General features: G+C 42.9%; 1 protein-coding gene across 9 annotated transcripts in view; it reads right to left on the bottom strand.

Annotated features, from left to right (window-relative positions):
- RIMKLB (ribosomal modification protein rimK like family member B) overlaps positions 1 to 22584 on the bottom strand; it is a 114845-nt gene that overhangs the window by 54942 nt on the left and 37319 nt on the right. For all 9 annotated transcript variants that reach the window (XR_009757756.1, XM_061583164.1, XM_061583155.1 and 6 more), the window contains one exon: positions 9996 to 10226. Coding sequence is in view for 8 of the 9 variants with exons in the window: in XM_061583164.1 (XP_061439148.1) it covers positions 9996 to 10226 (231 nt within the window). In the remaining variant the exon portion in view is untranslated. The remainder of the gene's footprint in view (positions 1 to 9995; positions 10227 to 22584) is intronic.

Raw genomic sequence — 22584 nt, 5'->3', positions numbered from 1 at the left:
TTGACCCCGGGCCCAGGTAAGATGTACCCCCTGCACCTCCCTCTCATGGGCCCTGTGAGCACGTACCAGTGTTCAGTTATATTTGTTGGAAATTTTTTCTCTACCTGTGCTCAAGCCATCTCTCTTCTTGATTCATTGCTCTTAACTCTTGCGTATACCATGGAGCTTTCTGCCAGTTGGGAGGATGCTCAGGTGCAATCTTGTCAATCGCCTGAGTTACCTATGTATTGCACAGATCAACCAGAACTTTGACAGAAGAGCCCACCATGTCAACTAGCTAGAGCTCTCTGAAAAACCGAAAGGATCTATCAGTCTCTGGGGACAGACTGTCTTAATAGGTCTCCAACCCCTGCACAGGGAAAAGGCCACTGTAAGTCTAAAGCTCACCAGCAGGTGATCTAACCATGACATGGGGGCTGTTTTTATGTCCCCCACTTTCAGATCACCCTCTCCCTGCCCGGCTGAGGAGACATCAGAACAAAAGAGCCTGCTGGATCAGGCCAGTGGCCCATCTAGCCCTGTTCTCACAGTGGCCAACCAGATGCCCATTATGGGAAGCCTGCAAGCAGGACCTGCAACAGCGCTCTACTTTCCTGCAGCTTCCAGAAACTTACTTTCAGAAGCATACGGCCTATGACTATGGAGGCAGAGCACTATCCATCATGGCTAGTAGTCATTGATAGCCCCATTCTCCATGAATCAGGAACAATGTCTTTACTGTTAAGAGTGGTAAGACAATGGAACCAATTACCTAGGGAGGTGGTGGGCTCTCCAACACTGGACACATTCAAGAGGCATCTGAACTGCCTCCTGTCGGGCATGCTTTAACTTGGATCCCTGCACTGAGCAGAGGGTTGTACTCAATGGCCTTATAGGCCCCTTCCAACTCTATGATTCTATGAATCTGTCTAATCTTCTTTTAAAGCCATATAATAAAAATCGATCACTTAAATAAGAGTTCAATGTGATCTATTTATCTATGCTGATAAATGAATACCACTTTAGTTAGGAAGTGCATCAGTTTATTATGCGGTCAAGGGTTGATAACGCTACATCATTGTAAAAATCTGTACCCCCTTGGCAAGGCTGACTTTAAGACATTCTAATTTTTTTATACTGTTCACAATGTTTTCCTTTTGAAAAGGAAAGGGGCTTCCCCTCTGTCCAGTGCCCACCCACCCAATCTCCTCCCCTCCCCCTCCCCCAACCCTTCCCGAGGTCAGTTTCACCTATCCTAAGCGTGACTGCACAAGAGTAAATCCCACTGAAGTCAAAAAGCATGCAAATGATCAAAACCTGCCCTTACCTCTTCCTCCCTATCCCTTCCTTCACCCCTCCCTTCCCTTCCCCATCCCCTCCTTCCCCCTCCTCCTCCCTCCCCTCCCCCGTTGTCAGTTTTACCTAACCTAAGACTATGATCTGGGAGACCAGGGTTCAAATCCCCATGAAGCTCACTGGGTGATCTTGGGCCACTCACTGCCTCTCAGCGTCAGAGGAAGGAAATGGTAACCCACCTCTGAATACCGCTTACCATGAAAACCCTATTTCTAGGGTAGCCGTAAGTCAGAATCGACTTGAATGCAGTCCATTTCATTCTCAAGCATGATTGCACGGGAATAAATCCCATTGAACTCAATAAGTATACAAATGATCAAACCTGCCCTCCCCTCCTCCTCCCTCCCATCACCTCCCTTTTGCCCCTTCCCTCCCCTTCCCTTCCAATCCCCTCCCCTCCTTCCTCCTCATACTCATTCTGCTCCCCACTCCCCCTTCTTCCTTCTGAACTCAATAAGCATGCAAATGATCAAACCTGCCTTTCCCCTCCTTACCCTCTCCTCTTCCTCTCCTCCCCTCTTCCTTTTTCCTACTCCCCTGCCCACTCCAGGCTTCCCTCCCCATGGTCAGTTTTACCTATCCTAAGCATGATTGCACAGGAGTAAATCCCACTGATCTCAATAAACATGCAAATGATCAAACCTGTCCTCATCCTCCCCCTCCTGCCTGCTCCCCTCGCCCTCCCCATCCCCTGTGCAGGGCTGTAGAGTCGGAGTCATGGAGTCGGCAGCAATTTTGGGTGGAGTCGGTAGAAACGTACTGACTCCGACTTCAAAATAAAATAAATATTAATATTAATACATTAATATGCATTTGCCATTTATGAAGGAGTCAGAGTCGGAGTCAGACAGTAGAAAAATTAATATACATTTGCTTTTTATGAAGGAGTCGGAGTCGGACAGTAGAAAAACAGAGGAGTCAGAGTCGAGGGTTTGACATACCGACTCCACAGCCCTGCCCCTGTGGTCAGTTTTACCTATCCTAAGCATGATGGCAGGGGAGCAAATGAGCAATCCATTCTCAGCAAACTTGTACAGGATCCCATTTCTTACATCCCGATTAAAAACCAGGGAAATTCACTAATAGGTAAAAAAAAAACCTTGCAGTTTAAGCACGTACCTATAGCCCACAGATATTTCTATCAAACTTTAAAAAGCAGAGAAATTGGGCAGCTATAGTGAATGCACCAGGGGAGCAGGAGACCTGACCTCCTCTCTGAGATATTGGACTGCCCTACAAATTTGTCAGAATGCAGACACAATTTGGGTTTGTCTTCCACACTCCAACCCACTTCCTGCGTGGCTTGGAAGCATTTGGTAACATGTAATCCTATTACACTTATCTCCTGCTGATGGACTCCCTCTAGGCTTCTGGTTAGCCACTGTGAGCTTAGAATGCTGGACTACATGGCTTCTGGTCTGATCTCGTAGGGCTCTTCTTATATTGTTCTGAAGAAGTTGTAAACTTTAACCGCAATTATGTAGGAACTGGATGTTTCACAATATTTGAAGGACACAGTTGCCAAGGGATGTCAGATTTTTGTACTAAGGTGTCCACAGTCAAATACAAAATACACATACATGTCCAAATAGATTATATGCGCACACTTTTTTTACCCAAGTCAGTTATCAATTCTATGCATGTTGCTGGAAAAGTGCTGACTAAAAACATTGTGCAGGCATTCTGTATTCAGGTACTTGAGTACAAAGTATTGAGTAATAGCCCTTGGTTACCAGATTAACTCATGTTCTGTTCTCTCCAACTAAAAATATGCCACAGCTCACTACCACTACCTTCTACACAGACCAAACATTATCAAGCCTTGTTCTACTACCTCCCTTTATTTCCCTCTTTCATCAAGCAACCAGGATGTGTCTTCTGAGGCTCCAAGCTCTTTTCCAGGCCAGAAACGGAATGTTTAGTACAGATGTAGGAAAGCTTTTTCAGTCTGAGAACCACATTCCCTCATGGCAGCCTTCCAAGCACTGCATGCCAGTGAGGGGCAAGGCCAGAGGCAAAAAAGTGGGTGGAACAATGCAATTTGTTTTTGTATCGTAGACTAAATTCCTGCCACACAAATATCTGAGGCTTTCGTACACCTTTCCTTCCTACATTAAGGCAAGCATTATCACAGTTCAAAGACACATTTCAGTTAGGCTAAAGCACTCAAGGATGGCACAGAGTAGAGTTAATGAGCAGCGTGGCTTGGGCACAGTCCTGATGGCTGGAGAGGCTTGGAGAGTCTCAAAGCCACTGGGCCTCCAGGCCTGAGGTTCCCCACCCTGGCTTAGTAGATGGAGGTTATCCTCAAGAAAGCCCTACTACATTCCTTATACACATGTCAAAGAAGCATTCCACAAATAACAAAAGGGACCTAGAGCAGAGGTTCATATAACACAAACTTCAGTTCCTCTGTACTACCAGAGCTGTGGAATCAAAGGGGAGAAATTAGGTGTCAGCAGGGTAGTAAATGGGGAGGTAAGTGTTAGAAACGAAGGCACTGAAAATCTGATTAAAAAAGCTTGTATAACAAGCCGGAATTAGTTCTGCACTATATTTGCTCAAACGGAATACGTGCACTGTAGCACATCTTGCTTCTCTTGGCAGCACCACATCTTGACCATCTGGCGCTTGAGGGAAAGAGGAAAGCTCGAGTCCAGCTCCTTACATACACATAAAGAAAAACATATTTCTAAGCCCTCCACAGATTGGAATCTTAAATACAGTCTGACGGATACATCTATCATCCTGGGCCTTACCTCCTGTCTTCCTGACCCAGAAAAGCAGCAGCTACCCTGCTGAGGGGCAGGGGGGAAAGACATGGAACAGTGAGACAATTTATATCATTAACCACCATTAATAGCACACAAAATGTTATGTAACAGATGAGGAAGGTTTTGTTTACCTACATATTTAGCAAGCCGAAAATGGCTGAATGATAGTCCACATTAAATTTTATACATAAAAATGTAATGCTGCAGTTCACAGTGCCACAGACAGGTAGTGCTGTGAACTGCAGTGTAAATGCTTCCACTCCTCACACCTGCATGCCACTCGTACTGCTCACCACGGCAAGCAGGCAAGGCAGTGGTGGCAGCCTTGGTGAGTGGGTGGCCTAGGCATGGCAGGAGCGATGCAGTGGCTGCACCCTAAGTGGGTCAGGGGCTGCTGTCCAGCCTAGGCAGCGGGACATGTGTGGCCTAGGCTGCGGCACAGTTTGTGCAGTGAAGGCAAAGGCAGGGACAACCTACGTAGGCCGGTGTGCAACCCAGGTGCCTTGCATTACGGCAATGCTTGTCTGAAGCTGTGTGGGACAGCAGTGGTAGAGGAATAGATGAGGCAAGTGGGTTGGTGAGGAGAGTAGGAATGCCTGAGGGGGTTGGGGTTGCCTGGGGATGTGGCAGAGGAGTGGAGGGATGAAAAAAACTAACATGACTATTCCTCTGAATTTTTATTTTTATTTTTTAAAATAGTTTATATACTGCTTAACACTGCAGTTTCTAGAGGGTGTACAGCAGAGATATAGGAGGGATACCAAAGGTATTCAGCATAAAATCAATAAAATTTAACAATAAAATCAGAAAAACTTACATAAAATAACATAAGAACATAAGAGCCTGCTGGATCAGGCCAGTGGCCCATCTAGTCCAGCATCCTGTTCTCACAGTGGCCAACCAGGTGCCTGGGGGAAGCCCGCAAGCAGGACCCGAATGCAAGAACACTCTCCCCTCCTGAGGCTTCCAGCAACTGGTTTTCAGAAGCATGCTGCCTCTCTGCTGAAATTTGTATTTACCAAGCACAGGAAGTTCAATAGGGAAGGGCCTGCTTGTGTGATGTCAGTCAAGAGGGACTTCCACAGAGTAGGACCCATAATACTGAACACACACCTCCTGGTGTACATGAGCCATATGTCTGAGCAATGGTGGGCCACTAATAGTGACTTCCCTGAAGATTTTTATTTTTATTATTTATTTTATTAAGCTTATATACCGCCCGACTAGCAACAGCTCTCTGGGCTATCATCCTGGGCCTTACCTCCTGTCTTCCTGACCTAGAAAAGCAGCAGCGGTGAACATTAAAACTACAATAAAAATAACACAATACAGTATCAGTGATCAGGCAAAAAAAATGGAAATGGGCTGCCTTCAAGTCGATCCCGAGTTATGGCGACCCTATGAATAGGGCTTTCATGGTAAGCGGTATTCAGAGGGGGTTTACCATTGCCTTCCTCTGAGGCTAGTCCCCCCAGCTGGCTAGGGCCTGCTCAGCTCGCCACAGCTGCACAAGCCAGCCCCTTCCTCGTCCTCAACTGCCAGCTGGAGGGCAACTGGGCTCCTTGGGACTATGCAGCTTGCCCACGGCTGCACAGGTGCCAGGGCATGTAACCCCTGAGCCACTCACTCTGGGGGTGATCTTTAGCTGGCCCTTGACACCCAGGAGACACAAGCAGGGATTTGAACTCACAGACTCTGGCCTCCCAGCCGGGCTGTCCTCCCCACTGTGCAATACCAGCTATGTGATCAGGCAAAGGATATGCCATTTAACATTGTCTTTTATTGACAATTTAAATGTTTGTTTTATTTTTTGTAAACTGCTTAAAGATTCTGTTTACAATCAAACAGTAAATTATTATTATTATTAAATAATTTTGGTAAAATAAAATGGTCTTTAAAGTAACCTGGGCCTAAATTGTTGCCTCATAAACACAAGCACCTGAGTTATGTGATGTTTATCTGTCCCCTCCAACAGTCTATTTATTTATTAATTAGATTGATATCCCGCCCTTCCTCCCAGTAGAAGCCCAGGGCGGCAAACAAAAGAACTACAAATACTTCAATGCATCATAATAACAGACTGTAAAATACATTAAAAGAAAACATCTTTAAAAACATTTTTTAGAAAAGCTTTGAAAACATCTTTTTTTTTTAAAAAAAAAAGCTTTTTAAAACATATTAAAAAGCAATTCCAACACAGACGCAGACTAGGATAAGGTCTCCACTTAAAAGGCTTGTTGAAAGAGGAAGGTCTTTAGTAGGTGCCGAAAAGATAACAGAGATTATGCCTGTCTAATACAGTATTTAAGGGGAGGAAATTCCAAAGGGTCGGTGTCACTACACTAAAGGTCCGTTTCCTATGTTGTGCAGAACGGACCTCCTGGTAAGATGTTCTCTGCAGGAGGTCCTCACCTGCAGAGGACAGTAATCAAGTGGGTATATTTCAGGTATCCTAGTCCCAAGATGTATGGGGCTTTGTACACCAAAACTAGAACCTTGAACTTAGCCCGGTACCTAATAAGGAGCCAGTGCAATTCTTTCAGCTGCAGGGTGACACATTGGCGATATCCTGCCTCAGTGAGCAGTCTCACCACCGCATTTTGCACCAGCTGCAGCTTCCAGACCAATCTCCAGGGTAGTCCCACATAGACTGCATTACAGTAATCCAACCTAGGGATTACCAGTGCATGGGCAACAGTGGTCAGGCTTTCCTGGGCCAGAAATGGGCCTCTAGTGACAAAGATGGATCCAGGAGCACCACCACGGACCTGCTCTTTGAGAGAGAGTACAACCTCATCCCAAGCAAGCAACTGACCAATTATCCGAACTTGGGAACCACCAAGTGTTTCCGACTTGCTAGGATTCAGACTCGGTTTACTCGCCCTCATCCAGCACACCACTGAGTCCAGGAAACAGTCCATGGCCTCTCCCAATTCAGATGTTATAGAGAAATAGAGCTGGGTATCGTCAGTGTACTGCAGACACCTCACCCCAAATCCACTCCCAAGGGCTTCATATAGATGTTATTAACAGCATGGAGGACAAAAATGGTACCCTGCAGCACCCCACAGCACAACTGCCAGGGGGCCAAAAGACACTCACCCAATGGTATTGTCTGAAAATGACCCTGGAGATAGGATCGAACCACTGTAAAACAGTGCCTCCAATACCCATCTCACCAAGTCGGCCCAGAAGGATACAATCAGCAATTGTATCAAAAGCTGCAGAGAGATCAAGAATAACAAGGTCACCCTCCTCGTCCTTCTCCCGATAAAGGTCTTCCATCAGGACAACCAAGGTCAATTCAGCCCCATAACCAGGCCTGAACCCAGACTGGAATGGGTCAAGATAATCTGTTTTATCCAAGAGTACTTGCAATTACTGCGCCACAACCCTCTCAATCACCTTCCCTACAAAGGGGTTATTTGCAACTGGGCAGTAGTTGTCACAAACCAATGGTTCCAGGGTGGACTTTTTCAGTAGCAGTTGAATCACCGCCTCTTTCAGGGCAGCTGGAATCACTTCCTCCCGCAAAGATGCGTTGACCACACCTTGGATCTATTCAGTCAAGCCCCCTCAGCAAGCTTTAATAAGCAAAGAAGGGCAAGGGTCAAGAGGACACTTTGCTGGTCACATCATTGCAAGCACCTTGTCCATAATCTAGCTACGACATTTTGCGCCTGCTAGGGCTTTTGCCCAGGCCCAAGTATAGTTCCACATAGACACATTGCAACAATAGAGTACTGAGGTTGCTAATGCAAGATTCACTGAGACTAAGCTATCCCTGCCAAAGAACAGCTGTAACTGACATACCAACTGTACTAGTAAAAGGCACTCCTAGTCACTGAGACTACCTGAGCCTCCAGTGGCAAAGATGAATCCAGGAACACCCCTCAATCTATGTACAAGTTTCTTCAGAGTGAGTGCAACCTTGTTTAAAACAGGAAACTTATTAATCTTGCAGCACAAGAATCACCTACCCACAGTATTTCCATCTTCCCAAGGTTCAATCTCTGCTTACTGACCCTCACTTCATCCACCACTGCAACCAAACAATGCACAGTCTCTCCTGAGCCAGATGTCATAGAGAAATAGATGCAAATCATCAGTGTACTGATGCCACTTTGCCCCCAAACTCCTAATGACCAACAGCTTCATATAGATGTGAAACAGCATTGGGGACAAGATAGTGCCCTGTGCCACACCACAGTCAAAGGATTATAGGGCCAAAACACAACCTCGCAATGCAATTCTCTGGACAAGGCCCTACAGATAGGAGTGGTACCACAGTAAAGCAGTATCCCTAGAGCTGACCTAAAAGGATTCTATGATCAACCATAGGAGCAGACGGAGCATCACACTCTCCCAGACCCATTCTCATTATACATCATCCACCAGGGCAACAAGGCTGATTCAGTCCCAAAACCATGCCTGAATTTAGATCAAAATGGACCCAGATAATCAGTATCCTCCAGCAACTGATCTGCAACCACTGTCTCCCACAACCTTGCCTTGTGATCAGGTGGTAGTTGTTATAGACCACAGAGTCCAGGGTGGGTATGTGCAGAATTTGACACACTACCCCCTTTTTAAAGGACAGGAGGGACAATTCATTGCATTCATCACACCCTAAGCCTACGTGCTCCCCTCCCCTGCTTTCACCAGCCAGGATGACCAGGTGTCAAGACAGCAAGAAGCTGGTCATATTGCAGGGGTTTTGTCCACATCATCAGGCTACAGAAACTAAAAACTGATCAGAAACTAAAACTGATCCCATACAATATGGGGAGGCGCCACATCGAGCACCTTACCTGGAGTTGCAACTTCAGCATCCAGAGCACTATGGAGCTGAGGGATTTTAAACTTGAGAGTGTGGAAACTGCTCATATCATTCTACCGAATTCTTCAGAGGTCTGTCCACCACTTCTGGTATAAGCAGTCACCAGACTACCCAGAACAACTCTGCTGTATGGCTCTTCAAGGATGGAGTGTAGGCAGCAAAGTAGGCCTTTGTCAGTTTCAATGCCGCTTCATAATTTGTCATTAGTTAAGTTGCAGATTCTTTTCCCAATTCTTTCTGGACCATAATTATACAGCCAGCATGGATTTTTCGCATTCCGCTATGTTAAATTGAAAATACCCCCATGCCATTCTGATCCTTCCCATAAGCTCATTTCAAAACAAAACCTTACAAAACTTATAGTCCTGAACTCAAAAATGCTTGCTTAACAACCCTCTAAATTTTCATGCGATACACAAAACAGAGAGAATCAAGAGCTCAAAGTGTAAAAAGAGAGAGAAAAACCAGTGAGGTGAAATAAAGATCTGGTGTGGATGTGGCCAGGCACAGCTTTGGTTTAAATTTGGGTGGGAGGGTACACGTGCCTGCTGTAGAATAAAAAGGTGAGGGAAACCCTGAAAAAGAATGATACTGTTCACAATTTTTTTCTTTTGGAAAGGGAAGGGGCTTCCCCTCTGCCCAATGCCCACCCATTCAAACTCCTCCCCTCCCCCTCCCCTCTCCCAGGTAAGTTTCACCTATCCTAAGCACAATTGCACAGGAGTAAATCCCACTGAACTCAAAAAGCATGCAAATGATCAAACCTGCCCTCCCCTCCTGTTACCAAATTCTTCCAAGCTAGACAGGAAGTGGATTAGACTGGGAAAGACCAATCCAAATTGTGTCTGCATTTTTACAAATTTGTAGGGCATTCCAATATATCAGAGAGAAGGTCAGGTCTCCTGCTCCCCTGGTGCATTCACTATAGCTGCCCAATTTCCCTGCTTTTTAAAGTCTGATAGAAATATCTGTGGGCTATAGGTACGTTCTTAAACCGCAAGGTTTTTTGCCTATTAGTGAATATTATTTCAATCTATGTGACTTACCATAGGAAAAGGTGTCTGGAAGAGGCACACCATGGCCAGCTAGCTCTTGGAAAGTCCAGAACTTATTGACACAATTAAGTATGGCTTGAGGACGGTTCATTAGCCGGCAACCCATCTTTTCCAGATGGCGAAGAACCGTAATATCACTGTCACTTTGGACCCATGGTGTTGGCACACGAACCACCACTACCTGTGGGTAAGCAGTGACAAGTTCTCCATTGACTCGAAGACCTGCAGCAGTAATAAATAAAGGGATGAGAATCTGATGAGAAAAACAAGGACCAATCCTCTCCTCCCCCACAAAAAAGTATAAAAAAGAATGCCAGCTCGTAGGTAACAAAACCATTTTAATATCCATGTAACAATTAGTCATGGATGTACACTACTTATCGATTCAATCACTAATACAATGAAATATTCCAAACTGATTTGCATAATAAAGAGTTGGGCTTTTTCTCAGCCAAGTCACCTTTAGCTATGACAGAGCTCCTTCAACATTTTTATGCAGTGCACAAAGATGTCTTTATTTAGAAGTCTTTATGTCCTTGATGTTTTTATTTAGAAATTCTTTCAGAGATGGAGGTAGAGGCTGGTCTCATTTTAGTGTTCCTGGATTGATCTTGAGTGAGTTTAAAGAATTTCATTAATTGTAAGTTTATTATTAAAATTCAGTTCATTGATTATTGTTGTGCATGTATTCTAGTTTTCCTTGGGAGTTAAAAGACTGAAATGAGTGGTTAAAAATACAAGATACTGCCTTGCCTGTAGCACATTCTTGATCTATCATTGTGGAGCCCCAATATAAATGGCAGTTACAGATGGCAGATGCAAATGCTCTACACTGGAAAAGGGAAACATTTTCTTACATATACAATTTTTATTGACCTGCAGGTACAAGGAGGGGCATATCACATCTAAAAGAGTACCTCATCTTGGCTACATCTTGATGCTGTCCTTGGCAACATCCAATTTGCTACGATACCAAGAAGAGGTTTATTAAACTCCCCAGATAAATCTCAGCAAAATAAGGTCTCTCAAACCTATTGGATACATTTCAACAACAATACATGCAGGAGAAAATATTGAGAAGCAGACAGAAGGAAGTATCCTGGAACTGAAACTTTCCAACTCCCCTATCTCAGATTGTATGGTTCAGAAATGGAGTAAGAAAATAGGGTTGCTACCTCAGTAAACAGCATTTCAAAAGAAGCCATTTCAGATGTAATATACAAAAGCAGTGCCAACCATGGGATGGGTTCCATACCCAGCAGCCTACAGGCAGCAGGGGCACCATTCTCTTATACAGGCATACCCCGCTTAACGTTGCCTCGCTATAACTTACATGCTCCATTCGTCCCCATACCCCGGTTAACGTTCGTGCACTTCGCGATAACGTATACTTTATGTCATCTATCTAGATTTCAGCAAAGAGTTTGACAAAGTCCCCCACGACCTTTTGATTAGCAAACTCGTCAAATGCAGACTACATGGAAATACTGTCAGGTGGATTCACAACTGGTTGGAAAACCATACTCAAAGAGTGGTCGTCGGTGGCTCTGCTTCGGACTGGAAGGAGGTTTCCAGTGGAGTGCCACAGGGTTCTGTCCTGGGGCCGATACTCTTCAACATTTTTATCAATGACTTAGATGATGGGGTGGAGGGAAGCCTTATGAAATTTGCGGATGATACGAAACTGGGAGGGATAGCTAACACAATGGAAGACAGGAATAAAATCCAAAGGGACCTGGATAGACTAGAAAATTGGGCTGAAATTAATAAAATGACATTCAATAAAGACAAATGCAGGATTCTGCATTTAGGCCACAAAAACAAAATGCACGGGTACAGGATGGGAAATACCCGGCTTAGCAGTAGTGTGTGTGAGAAGGACCTTGGAATTGTAGTGGATCGCAAGTTGAACATGACCCGGCAGTGTGATGCTGCGGCAAAAAAGGCAAATGCGGTTTTGGGCTGCATAAACAGAGCTATAGTTTCCAGGTCGAGGGAAGTAATAGTCCCACTATATTCTGCATTAGTCAGGCCTCATCTGGAATACTGTGTTCAGTTCTGGGCGCCTCATTTTAAGAAAGATATAGACAAGTTAGAGCGGGTTCAAAAGAGGGCAACGAGGATGATAGCCGGTATGGAGAACAAGTCTTACGAGGAAAGGTTGAAGGAACTTGGCATGTTCAGTCTGGTGAAGAGAAGGCTGAGGGATCCCCTTCGCTGGATGTCTTCAAGCAGAGGCTGGACAGCTATCTGAGGGAGATGCTCAAGCTGTGGATTTCCTGCTGTGAGCAGGGGATTGGACTCGATGGCCTACAAGGCCCCTTCCAACTCTATGATTCTATGATTCTATTGGCATGACACCGCTGCCATCTAGTGGTGACTGCATGCAGTACAAGTGAAGACAATTGCTTCACTTAAAGGTTATTTTCGCTTAAAGTATACTCTCCGGTCCCATTGCATACGTTAAAGCGGCATACGCCTGTACATACAGTACTACTAGCTAACAGTGAATCTGGGATACAGAATTACAAAATCAATTGAGTCTTGCTGTCAGGCACTCCGAGTTCAGGGGCAACAGGAGAGCAATGGTGCCCATGCATTACCTGACATATCTGAATATCCTAAATACAGAAGAGCTTTCACAGCAGCTAGGTCCAATGTTCTGCCATCTGCCCTCCTGGATGGAAGGTACAGAAGGGTACCCCACCATGAACAGGTCTGCCCATGCACAATGGGAGGAATGGAAACTGTGGGTCATGTTTTATTGTATTGTACTTTTTATAGGAATCTTTGTTATTCTTTTATCACTCCAAATTTACAGTGCATTACAGGTAAATCTGATGAGTTTTACCCAACACATTTTTTGGCAGACATGAATCTACAAGTTACAGCAAGAGTGGCTAGTTTCTATGCTTCTACCATTGTATGTCGGAAAATGATAAATGATTTTATATAGGAAGCCTGTACTGACAGTAATCTTTTACTCAACCCTGATTTTATGTATTTTAAATGGTTTTCATTTATGATGTCTATGTACTGGTCTGTGACTGAAATAAAATTTTACTTACTATACTACTGTCAAATGCTTTTGGTGAAGGAGGTATGTCTGCTTTAAAGTGTCTTGTAAAGACATACAATGCAGCTTCATTATGTGTGTCCTACAAGGAGGATAACTGCATCCCCTGAACTGCACAAGTGCCCACTCCCCTAACAAAGGAGACCTGGTCCATTGAGCCTCTCTTATTAAAGTATCTGAGCATGTATCATTTTTGTTCTTTATCATGGAAGATTTAATAGGACAAGAGCCACAGACTCTGAAACTCACAGGTCACAACAACCATCAGAAATGCTGTTTAGAGGGGGTGATGTACCAGACAGTGAAGGTAGCTGAACTTGAGAACTCTGTCCCTCACTGCGAAGTGAGGAACCAAAATGCACTGCAGAAGCAACTAAGTAAAGCTAAAAACTTTATGCCCCACGAGAAAAGTTTTAAAATTCTATTTTGGGCAAAGTAGTTGCAAGTCCAACATGAATTGTCAAGAAAGGAGGGAACCACGCCAACAGCCATCTGAAATGGCAACTCTTCATCACTATAGCAGATCAATTCTCTTTCACAAGTAGTTAAAAGAAGTAGCAATCAAGAGAAGCACTGAGGGACGAGTTCCTGCTATTGGATGCTACAGGGCACCAGTTTACGCTGAATGCTATTTAATATCTATATGAAGCCACTGGGAGTGGTCATTAGGGGATCTGAATACAAAGTGTTGTCGCTACATTGAAATCACACAGCTCTATATCTCTGTAACATCTGAACTGCAAGTCCTGAAACAGAGTCTGGTTGCAGTAGTGGACCATATGAGGACCAATAAAGTGAGTTTCAATCCTGGGAAGATGGAGGTCCCATGGGTGAGTGGTGTCCAAGTTCAATAAATAGTTTGGTTACCTGTTTGGGGAGAGGTTGCACTCCATCTGAAGGAACAAGAATGCAGTCTGGGGATGCTCCTGGATCCACCTCTGTCACTGGAGCACAGGTAGCCTCAGTGGCTAGAGTGCCTTTTGCCAACTGATAACAGAGCCATGTCCATTCCTGGAATGGGATAGCTTGGCACCATGGTCCAGGCATAAATAACCTCAGGATTGGATTGTTGTAACACACTCCATATAGGGCTTCTCTTGGACACCTCCTGTCAAATCTGCTAAGAGAACTGCACTGGCTGCCAAGGCTCAGTTTAAGGTTTTGCTTTTAGCATTTAAACCCTTATACAACTTATGGCCAGGCTATCTGAAAGACTGACTTGCCCCATATACTCCTAGCTGGCAATTGTGTTCCTCTGATAAGACATTAAGACTTCTGTATGCTGCAGAGGCATGCCTGACATGAGCTATAACCAAGACTTTAGCGCTGCAGCTCTAGCAATATGGAAGCAGCTTTAGATTGAACTAGAGTTTTCATTTAGGGGGCAACTGAAAACTCATCTTTTTAAGAAGAGTTCCCCTTAAGAGTGACTCAGCCATTTTATACTATATGGAATTTCGTAATTTGATGCTTTTAAGGACCATTTTTAGATTGCTATCTGATTTTTACAATGCACACATGAATGCACACACACACACATACAGGGAGAGATATTCGCTGCTTCATTTGTTGAGTAGTGGTTTAAAAATCCACAAATAAATAAATAAAGTGGAAGGCAGCTATTTAACTGCTGGAAATCAAAGATCATGGATTTAGCAGAGCAGTTAAGAGGACATCAAAAGGTGGGATGACAGACTTCCGGGAAGGGTGACTTCGCTTGTGCCTGCTTTTGAGACGGGCTCCTGCCTCAAAAGAAGCTTATTCAGATATAAATCAGTCAGAACATTTTTTTTTGACTGATGAAATTTCTCCCGGGCAGGGAGAAATGTAGAGATCAACCTCAAAAGCCTGTTTTTGTTGGGAGGACTGGATTTCATTAATTTATGAGAAAAGGTCCAGCCAGCAATGCCGGACGGACTTCCGAACAAGCTCTATCTGATTAATGCGATACGTTTATCTTTTCTTCAAAGAGAAAACGGACTAACAGGCAAGCACCCTTCTTTCTATTCTTTTTTTTACTTGGTTTAAATTGTTGCAGCAAAAAGAGATTTGTCAAATGAATCAGCTTTAAAGAACTTCTGGGTGAGCTATAACTCTTCTCTGTTATTCACGAAATTAACAGCTTATCTCTGTTTCTATTGCAAAAAGCTGTCCTGGAAGTGCATTCTGAAGATATAAACAGAAGAGGGATTTCTATTCCGAGGAACATTATATTGTCTGGGACTATTCTCTTTTTGGTCTATTTTATTTTGACGAATCTGCTTCTTCACGACGCCACTAACTGTTTTGATGCTGGGAACTAAATTTGTTTTGTATTCTTGAACATAGAGAGATAAGGCAGGCTGCTCTGTTTATACTGTGATGTCATCAAGCCTGGAATATTAACCCAATTGTTGCTGAAATAAGAAGTGGTTCTTCTTTTTGTTTTGTTTTGTTTTCGTGGTTTTAAAAATGGCAATCAAGAAAGTGGCTGAGAATCTGGAAGTAATTATGTTTCAGAAAATAATGGATGAGATTGAGATAACGAAACAAACCCTGCGACAGGGCAGTAAGGAGCTGAAAATTGAACTGAGCAAAATGACGCAGGAGCTTAAAGAAATAGGGGGTCCTGTGAGAGAGGAGAATGAGATCACAGATGAGAAAAGAAAAAATAAAGGGAAGATACAAGCCCTGGAGATTGGAACAAATGTGGAATTGGAAAAAGATCTGGAGTTTATGGATATTAGAAATAAAATCTACTGTTTGGAATTTAACGTTATCTCTGAAGAAATTAATGAAGATATTAGAGATAAAGTTATCAATGGCTTGGATAATCTTCTGGACTGGAATGACGTGATGGAGCTTGATATAGAGAAAATCTATGGAATTAACTGCAGCCATGTGACAATGGAAAAACTCTCAAGAGATGAGCCAGTGCATTTTGTAAAAAAGAAGAACAGAGATATGACTTTACAACAATATTTCAGCAACTTATTCAGAATTGATGGCAAGAAAATATTTGGGATAGAGGAAATTCCCATCAGACTCTTATTATATGACTATGGCTATGACAGCAAGATTATTATGGAATACTGATAATGGAAGATTGGACACTGAAATTACTGGACTTAACAGGACTATTGAAGATGGAAGATGGAATTAATATGGATAATGGAATAATGGCTATTGAAATTATTGGACTTAACAGATTTTGATGAGATGGATTAATCGATATGTTTATTTGGATTATGGTTATGACAATAAGATTATTATTATTATTAACGAGATGGATTAATCGACATGTTTATTTGGAGAAAAATTGATAGATATATTTCTTAAAGAATTGAAACCTCTCTTTGACTTTTTGTGGAAAGAATAAAGTAATGTTTATGAGATTTGATGATTAATTAAGATAACTACTGGAGGAAAGTGATTTTATAATATAATTTAAGAGACAGGATTGTTATATATTGTAGACCTATAACTGATTTGATCTGCGACAAATGGGAAGTCAACATTTTATTTTTTTGTTTAATCATTTTTGTTTTGTTTTTTGTCTTTGAATGTTTTATGATTTTGTTTTGTATGTTTTATGAAAATTTGAATAAAAATTATTGTAAAAAAAAAAAAGGTGGGATGACAGAGAAATTGTACTCAGTGATTAAAAAAACCCAAAGCAAATTTAAAGTGCTGGCAAACAGTACAAAGGGATTGCAACTGCAAGTGAAGGAGCTTAAAAACACAGGTGCAGACTGAGTTTAGAAGCACAAGGCATTTTGGAACTGGTGTAGCCAGTTTAGAAGCCTTCTTTCATGTCATTACATTACTACATTATTATAGTGGTTCGTTTCATTATTGCCCAACTTGAAGCATGAGAAGGTGAGAATTCTTGTAGAGATTCAGAATGAAGCCTAATGACTCAGCTAGGCCTCAGGGCAGTAATGTTTTGTGTATGCATCAACAAAGGGGACCATCTTGCAGTGGGGAAGGGTCAGAAATAGGGCAGTGCAACATATCCTGCTGAATCCCAAACCAAACTGGGCAGATTTGTGCCAAATCCGGATTGGATTGAGGCAGCTACAAATCGCTACAGAACAAGTCGAGTTGACCCAATCGATTCATACTGATTTAGAGCTCAAAACAGTCTCTAAAAAAAGCCAGACAGATTTCTCTGCATTGTCTACAGTGACTGGCAGTAACTCTCCAGAATTTCAAACTGGAGACCCTCTAATCCTACTTGGAGATGCCAGGGACTGAACCTGGGATCTCCTGCATACAAAGCAGATGCTCTACCGCTAAGATGTAGAGTTATATATGCTTAGTTAATGGGTTCGGAAATCCAATCACAAGAAGGAGGGCATCAAAGATGGCAAAGAAGGAAAAGCCATCTATAATATATCTTCAAGAGAGACCTTGCAACGTTCTGCCTGCTTTTTGAAGAATAAGTGTTTTGGGGTTCAGTATTTGCTGCCAGGGTCTTGTAAAGCAAACAGAGCCACTGGTGAGCTCACTTGCATGGCAAATGGAAGGGAGGCCAACAATAAAGGTATGCATTTATAAAACTTAACAGAATGCAAAAAAAGGAGTCACAATTTACAACCATGTAAGGCCCAGCACCGATGAATGGATAAGCTATTCAACAAATTAGACCATTTGAGAGAACAAAGTAATTGTAAGCGGGAACCTTTCCTCTTTCAACAAGCCTTTTAGGTTGAGACCTATCCCAGTCTGCGTCTGTGTTAGAATTGCTTAATATGTTTTTAATACTGTTTTTAACCCTTTTTAAAAGTTCTTTTAAAATGTTTTTAACGCTGTTTTGTTTTAATGTATTTTAAGATGTTTTTAATATTATTTAAAGTGTTTTAGCGCTTTGTTTGCCACCCTGGGCTCCTGCTGGGAGGAAGGGCGGAATACAAATTAAATAATAAATAAATAAAACCTTAATATGGTAAGAGGATGTGTAAAGTAAGAGGAGAAACACCAAAGGTGCATAGAAGCCGAGTTACCTTGCCCTAAAAGAACACCTTCAGGTGTACAATTTACAATGCCTGGCACTTTGTTAATCCAGAACTAAGAAGTTTTACATATTAATCACCTAGCCTAGATTTCTACTCTTGTACAGACCATACCTTGGTATCCAGGCCTTGCATGATGCTCTAGGCTTGACTACTGGGCACACAGGGGTGTCTGATCACACACCAGTGCAAGTGACTTCTGGCTGGTATTTTAAGCCATTGCTTAATGGCTCATGACAACTGATCTGTGTTCTGAAGGAGGGCATCCTGCAGATGGCATTTTGGAGATACTCTATTCGGAGGTCCATGTCTGACCCCTACTCTGAGTCTGGTCTCGTAATGGAGCTCTCACACTGGCTCCAGCACAGGTCTCTCATGATTCCACTACTAGGTGCCACCACCTGACACTCTGTAATGCAATACTACCCTGAGACTGTGCCTTAGTCTCCTCCACAGGTTGCTACGTGGTGTCTGGGTGCACTTACAGGCCACAAACCCCCCCCCCTGTATCTTTCTGCCTTTCAAGTTTACAGCCCTGGGTTGCTTTGGATACCTGCTGCTATTACACTATCCCTTTACCCCTGCCACTATTGATACTGTTCCCAGCTTTGGTATTTGCTCTGCCCACCCGTCAGGTCTGTAATATCCCAGCCAAGGATCAGGCATGTTGTTAAATCAAAACTATTTATTTATTAACACAAGGAATAAACAAGATTACTTTAAGTTCAGTCAACATGCGTGTGGTTACAGTCAAGTTTTCGCTTTATATATCTTAGTCCTAAAACCTGCCTCACTACCCACCTAAACACAAATCCACCCCTCCAAAACCCAGAACCAACCACAACAACCATTAACTCCCTCTCCAAGTCATTCGCTCATTATACCTTCAACCACCCACTCAGCCAGTCACAACTCAGCATTCCTCAGCATTCCAACCCATGTACTCCCCCCTCTCACACACTCTACTTACCACATTTACCCTACAAAACTGACACTTACCATAATTACTAAACAACATTTACAGGAGCATCACAGTCCATTCCACACAATATTGGAATTGGGTCTTTAGTGTAACAGAACTTATTCTTTGGAACTCCCTCCGAATGCAGATCAGACAGGCACCTACTCTATTCTCTTTTTTGTGCCTGCTAAATACATTGTTTTAGCACAAGCCTTCTAAAATCTTTATCCCAGTTGGTATCTCTCTTGGATTTGAATTGATGTTATACTTGTGCTGTTTTAAATTGTTTTTATAGTTTTTGTTTTGCAATTGTTTTAATGTATGTAAAGGTTTTATACGTATTATTATACTATAAATTGCTTAAGGATACCTCATAGGAAATGATTCATATATAAAAGTAGAGGAAGACTTCTCTAGTTATTTCTAACGTAACTCCAGAGGTGGGCCACTGGTGGTGTAGGATACAATGAAGGTGGTAATCAGGGAACTTGTACAATAGAACATTCAGCTCCCAGAGATGAGCAAGATGGGGAGAGAGGGATGATCACAAGGAAGCTTTTTGGAGAAATGGCATAAGAGCATGAACTGTAACCAGATCTATATGCAAATGGTGCAAAAGTGGAAGGAGGTGGAAATATTAGAAATGGAGAAAGATCACTAATGCTCTTCTGTTTCTGAACAAGAAACAGTACAAGTTCAATAACAAGAATTCAAAAATGGTGAATAGGTTAAAGTAAAGAGCAGTGGATTTTTAACTTTTTTTGCAATTAAAATAAGGTAGTAAGTAATCTATAATTTTACTCAAAACTGTAGGAGTCTGGAAATCCTGCACTGGATAATAATTGATTATTTTATTTATTTATTAAATTTATTAGTTGCCCATCTGGCTGGTTGTCCAGCCACTCTGGGCGACGTACAAGATAAAAAAACAATACATTAAAATGTTAAAATTTAAAACCATAACAGTAAAAACCTAACCCACACCAAAAGCCTGCCTGAAGAGCCAGGTCTTCAAGGCCCGGCGGAAGCTCATCATAGAAGGGGCATGGCGGAGATCATTTGGGAGAGAGTTCCACAGGGTGAGGGCCACTATTGAAAAAGCCCTCTCTCTAGTCCTCACCAGTCTAGCTGTTTTAACCGGTGGGATTGAGAGAAGGTCTTCTGAGGCTGATCTTGTTGAGCGGCATCCCTGACGATGCTGGAGGCGCTTCTTCAGATAGACTGGGCTAAAACCGTATAGGGTTTTAAAGGTCAAAACCAACACCTTGAATTGGGCCCGGTAAACAACCGGTAGCCAGTGCAACTCCTTCAGCACTGGAGTGATGTGATCTTGCCGGTGGCTGCCTTTAATCAGACGAGCCGCCACATTCTGTACCAGTTGCAGCTTCCGGACCGTTTTCAAGGGTAACCCCACGTAGAGCACATTACAGTAGTCTAGGCGAGAGGTGACCAGGGCATGTACCACCGGTGGGAGCAGATGGTTGGGAAGGTAGGGGCGCAGCCTCCGTATCAGATGGAGTTGATACAGCGCCGCCCGGCTCACAGCCGGGACTTGAGCCTCCATGGACAGCTGGGAGTCAAGAATGACCCCCAGGCTGCGGACCTGGTCTTTCAGGGGCAATCGTACCCCACTGAGCACCAGGTCCACATCCCCTAGCCTTCCCTTGTCTCCCACAAACAGTACCTCGGTTTTGTCAGGGTTCAGCTTCAGCTTATTCCTTCCCATCCAGCCACTCACCGACTCCAGGCACTTGGACAGGGTTTCTACAGCCAACCTTGGTGAAGATTTAAATGATAGAGCTGCGTGTCATCCGCATACTGATGACATTGCAGCCCAAATCTCCTGATGATTGCCCCCAGCGGCTTTATATAGATGTTGAACAGCATCGGGAAGAGGATGGAACCCTGTGGCACCCCACAAGTGAGAGGCCAAGGATCCGAGACCTCATCCTCCAATACCACTCTTTGGTACCTACCAGAGAGGAAGGAATGGAACCACTGCAATACAGTGCCCCCCATGCCTAACCTCTTCAGGCGGTCCTAAACAGGGTCATGATTTGGCTAATAATAGAGGAATGTAAGGGTTTGGGGTTTTGTTTTGAATGAACAGGTTACAGAAGAGAAAAATCAAGGAGAAAACTCAAAAGACAAAGCACTGGAGGTTGGTGGTCTCCTGGAAAATTTTGATTTTAAAAATTCAAGGAAATTTTGGTTTTCTATCTAGCAGACTTGTTATTCTTGAAAGACTTATAGCAGTCTTGGTGGGTCTAAAATAGTGGTTCTGGCAAAACCAGGAAAGGGTTTGGAGCTTGTAAAATTATGCAGATTGATTACCCTGATGAAGCAGGATGAAGAGCTATTTATGGCTCTTCCATCAGCATGAATGAATCTTTTTATTACATCATATACTGGCCCAGATAAAGCAGGCTCATGCTGAGATGGCAAAAACGGATCCTATAAGATGCATACTTAATGCAACATATATTAGCAAGTCAAGGAAAAGGTTACCCACCCTCTCTTTAGATGCTTTTAAAGCATTTGATCAGGTGGTGGGGGGGTGTTCATGGAATGCTTGCTAGAAAGGATTAACTTGGGAATCACCTTTGTAATATCATTCATTATTTCTATCAAAATTCCAAAGTTTGGGTCAGACTGAACAGCTACAATTCCAGGAAAGTAACTCTAGAAGAGGAACAAAACAAGATTGTCCACCCTTCCTGTTGCATTTTGCATTGTCCATCAAACTGCTAGCAGCAGACATTAAAATTTAAAAAATGGGTTAGTGAGGTAAATAGTGAGCATCATGTTTTAGGATGCTTGCTTATTATGTGATTTTGTCTTTTGACCCACTGAAATCAATACCCAAAGTAATGGATTTACAGATTTACAGATTAATGTGGAGAAATCTGAGATAATCTGAGATATTCAATGCTAGTCCTATTCAGTGTAGACCCATTGAAGTTAACAGATATGATTAACTTAGGTTTATTAATTTCAGTGGGTCTACTCTGAGTAGGCCTTAGTTGAATACCATCGGACCCGAGCATCAGCAGCAAATCAAAGCAATCACAGGTTTTTCTATAAGCCCAAAGGCAATTAAGTATCTGGGAGTTCAAATCCCCCAAAACCTGAATTAGCTGCAAAAATTAAACTATAGACTGTGTTGAGTCAAATGAAAAGGGATGTAGAGAAGCGGTCCATGATTAATCTGCCCTGGCTATGATGGATACCAGCAACGAAGACGTCTTTTACTTACTCTTATTTCAGACACCACCACCAGTTATCCTTTTGAAATATTTTTAGTGGCAAAAGATACTCAATTACTTTGTACACCGGGTCAATAATAGAACTAGGCTCAATAATAAAACTATGTATAAAAAGGCATCTCAGGGAGATATGGCCATGCCTTACTTGCTGGGATACTACAAAGCATTTCAATCACATCAATTAGTAGTGCTGATTTAGGAAAAGACAGAGACAATCTGGGTTAGTGTGGTGGTGACACAAAAAAGAGTGCAGGGTGGTGTTTTTCCTTTCAGACCTTTTTTT

The sequence above is a fragment of the Rhineura floridana genome, chromosome 1 (assembly GCF_030035675.1).
Source record: "Rhineura floridana isolate rRhiFlo1 chromosome 1, rRhiFlo1.hap2, whole genome shotgun sequence".
NCBI classification, from domain to species: Eukaryota; Metazoa; Chordata; class Lepidosauria; order Squamata; family Rhineuridae; genus Rhineura; species Rhineura floridana.
This window is presented reverse-complemented; position numbering and strand designations above follow the sequence as displayed.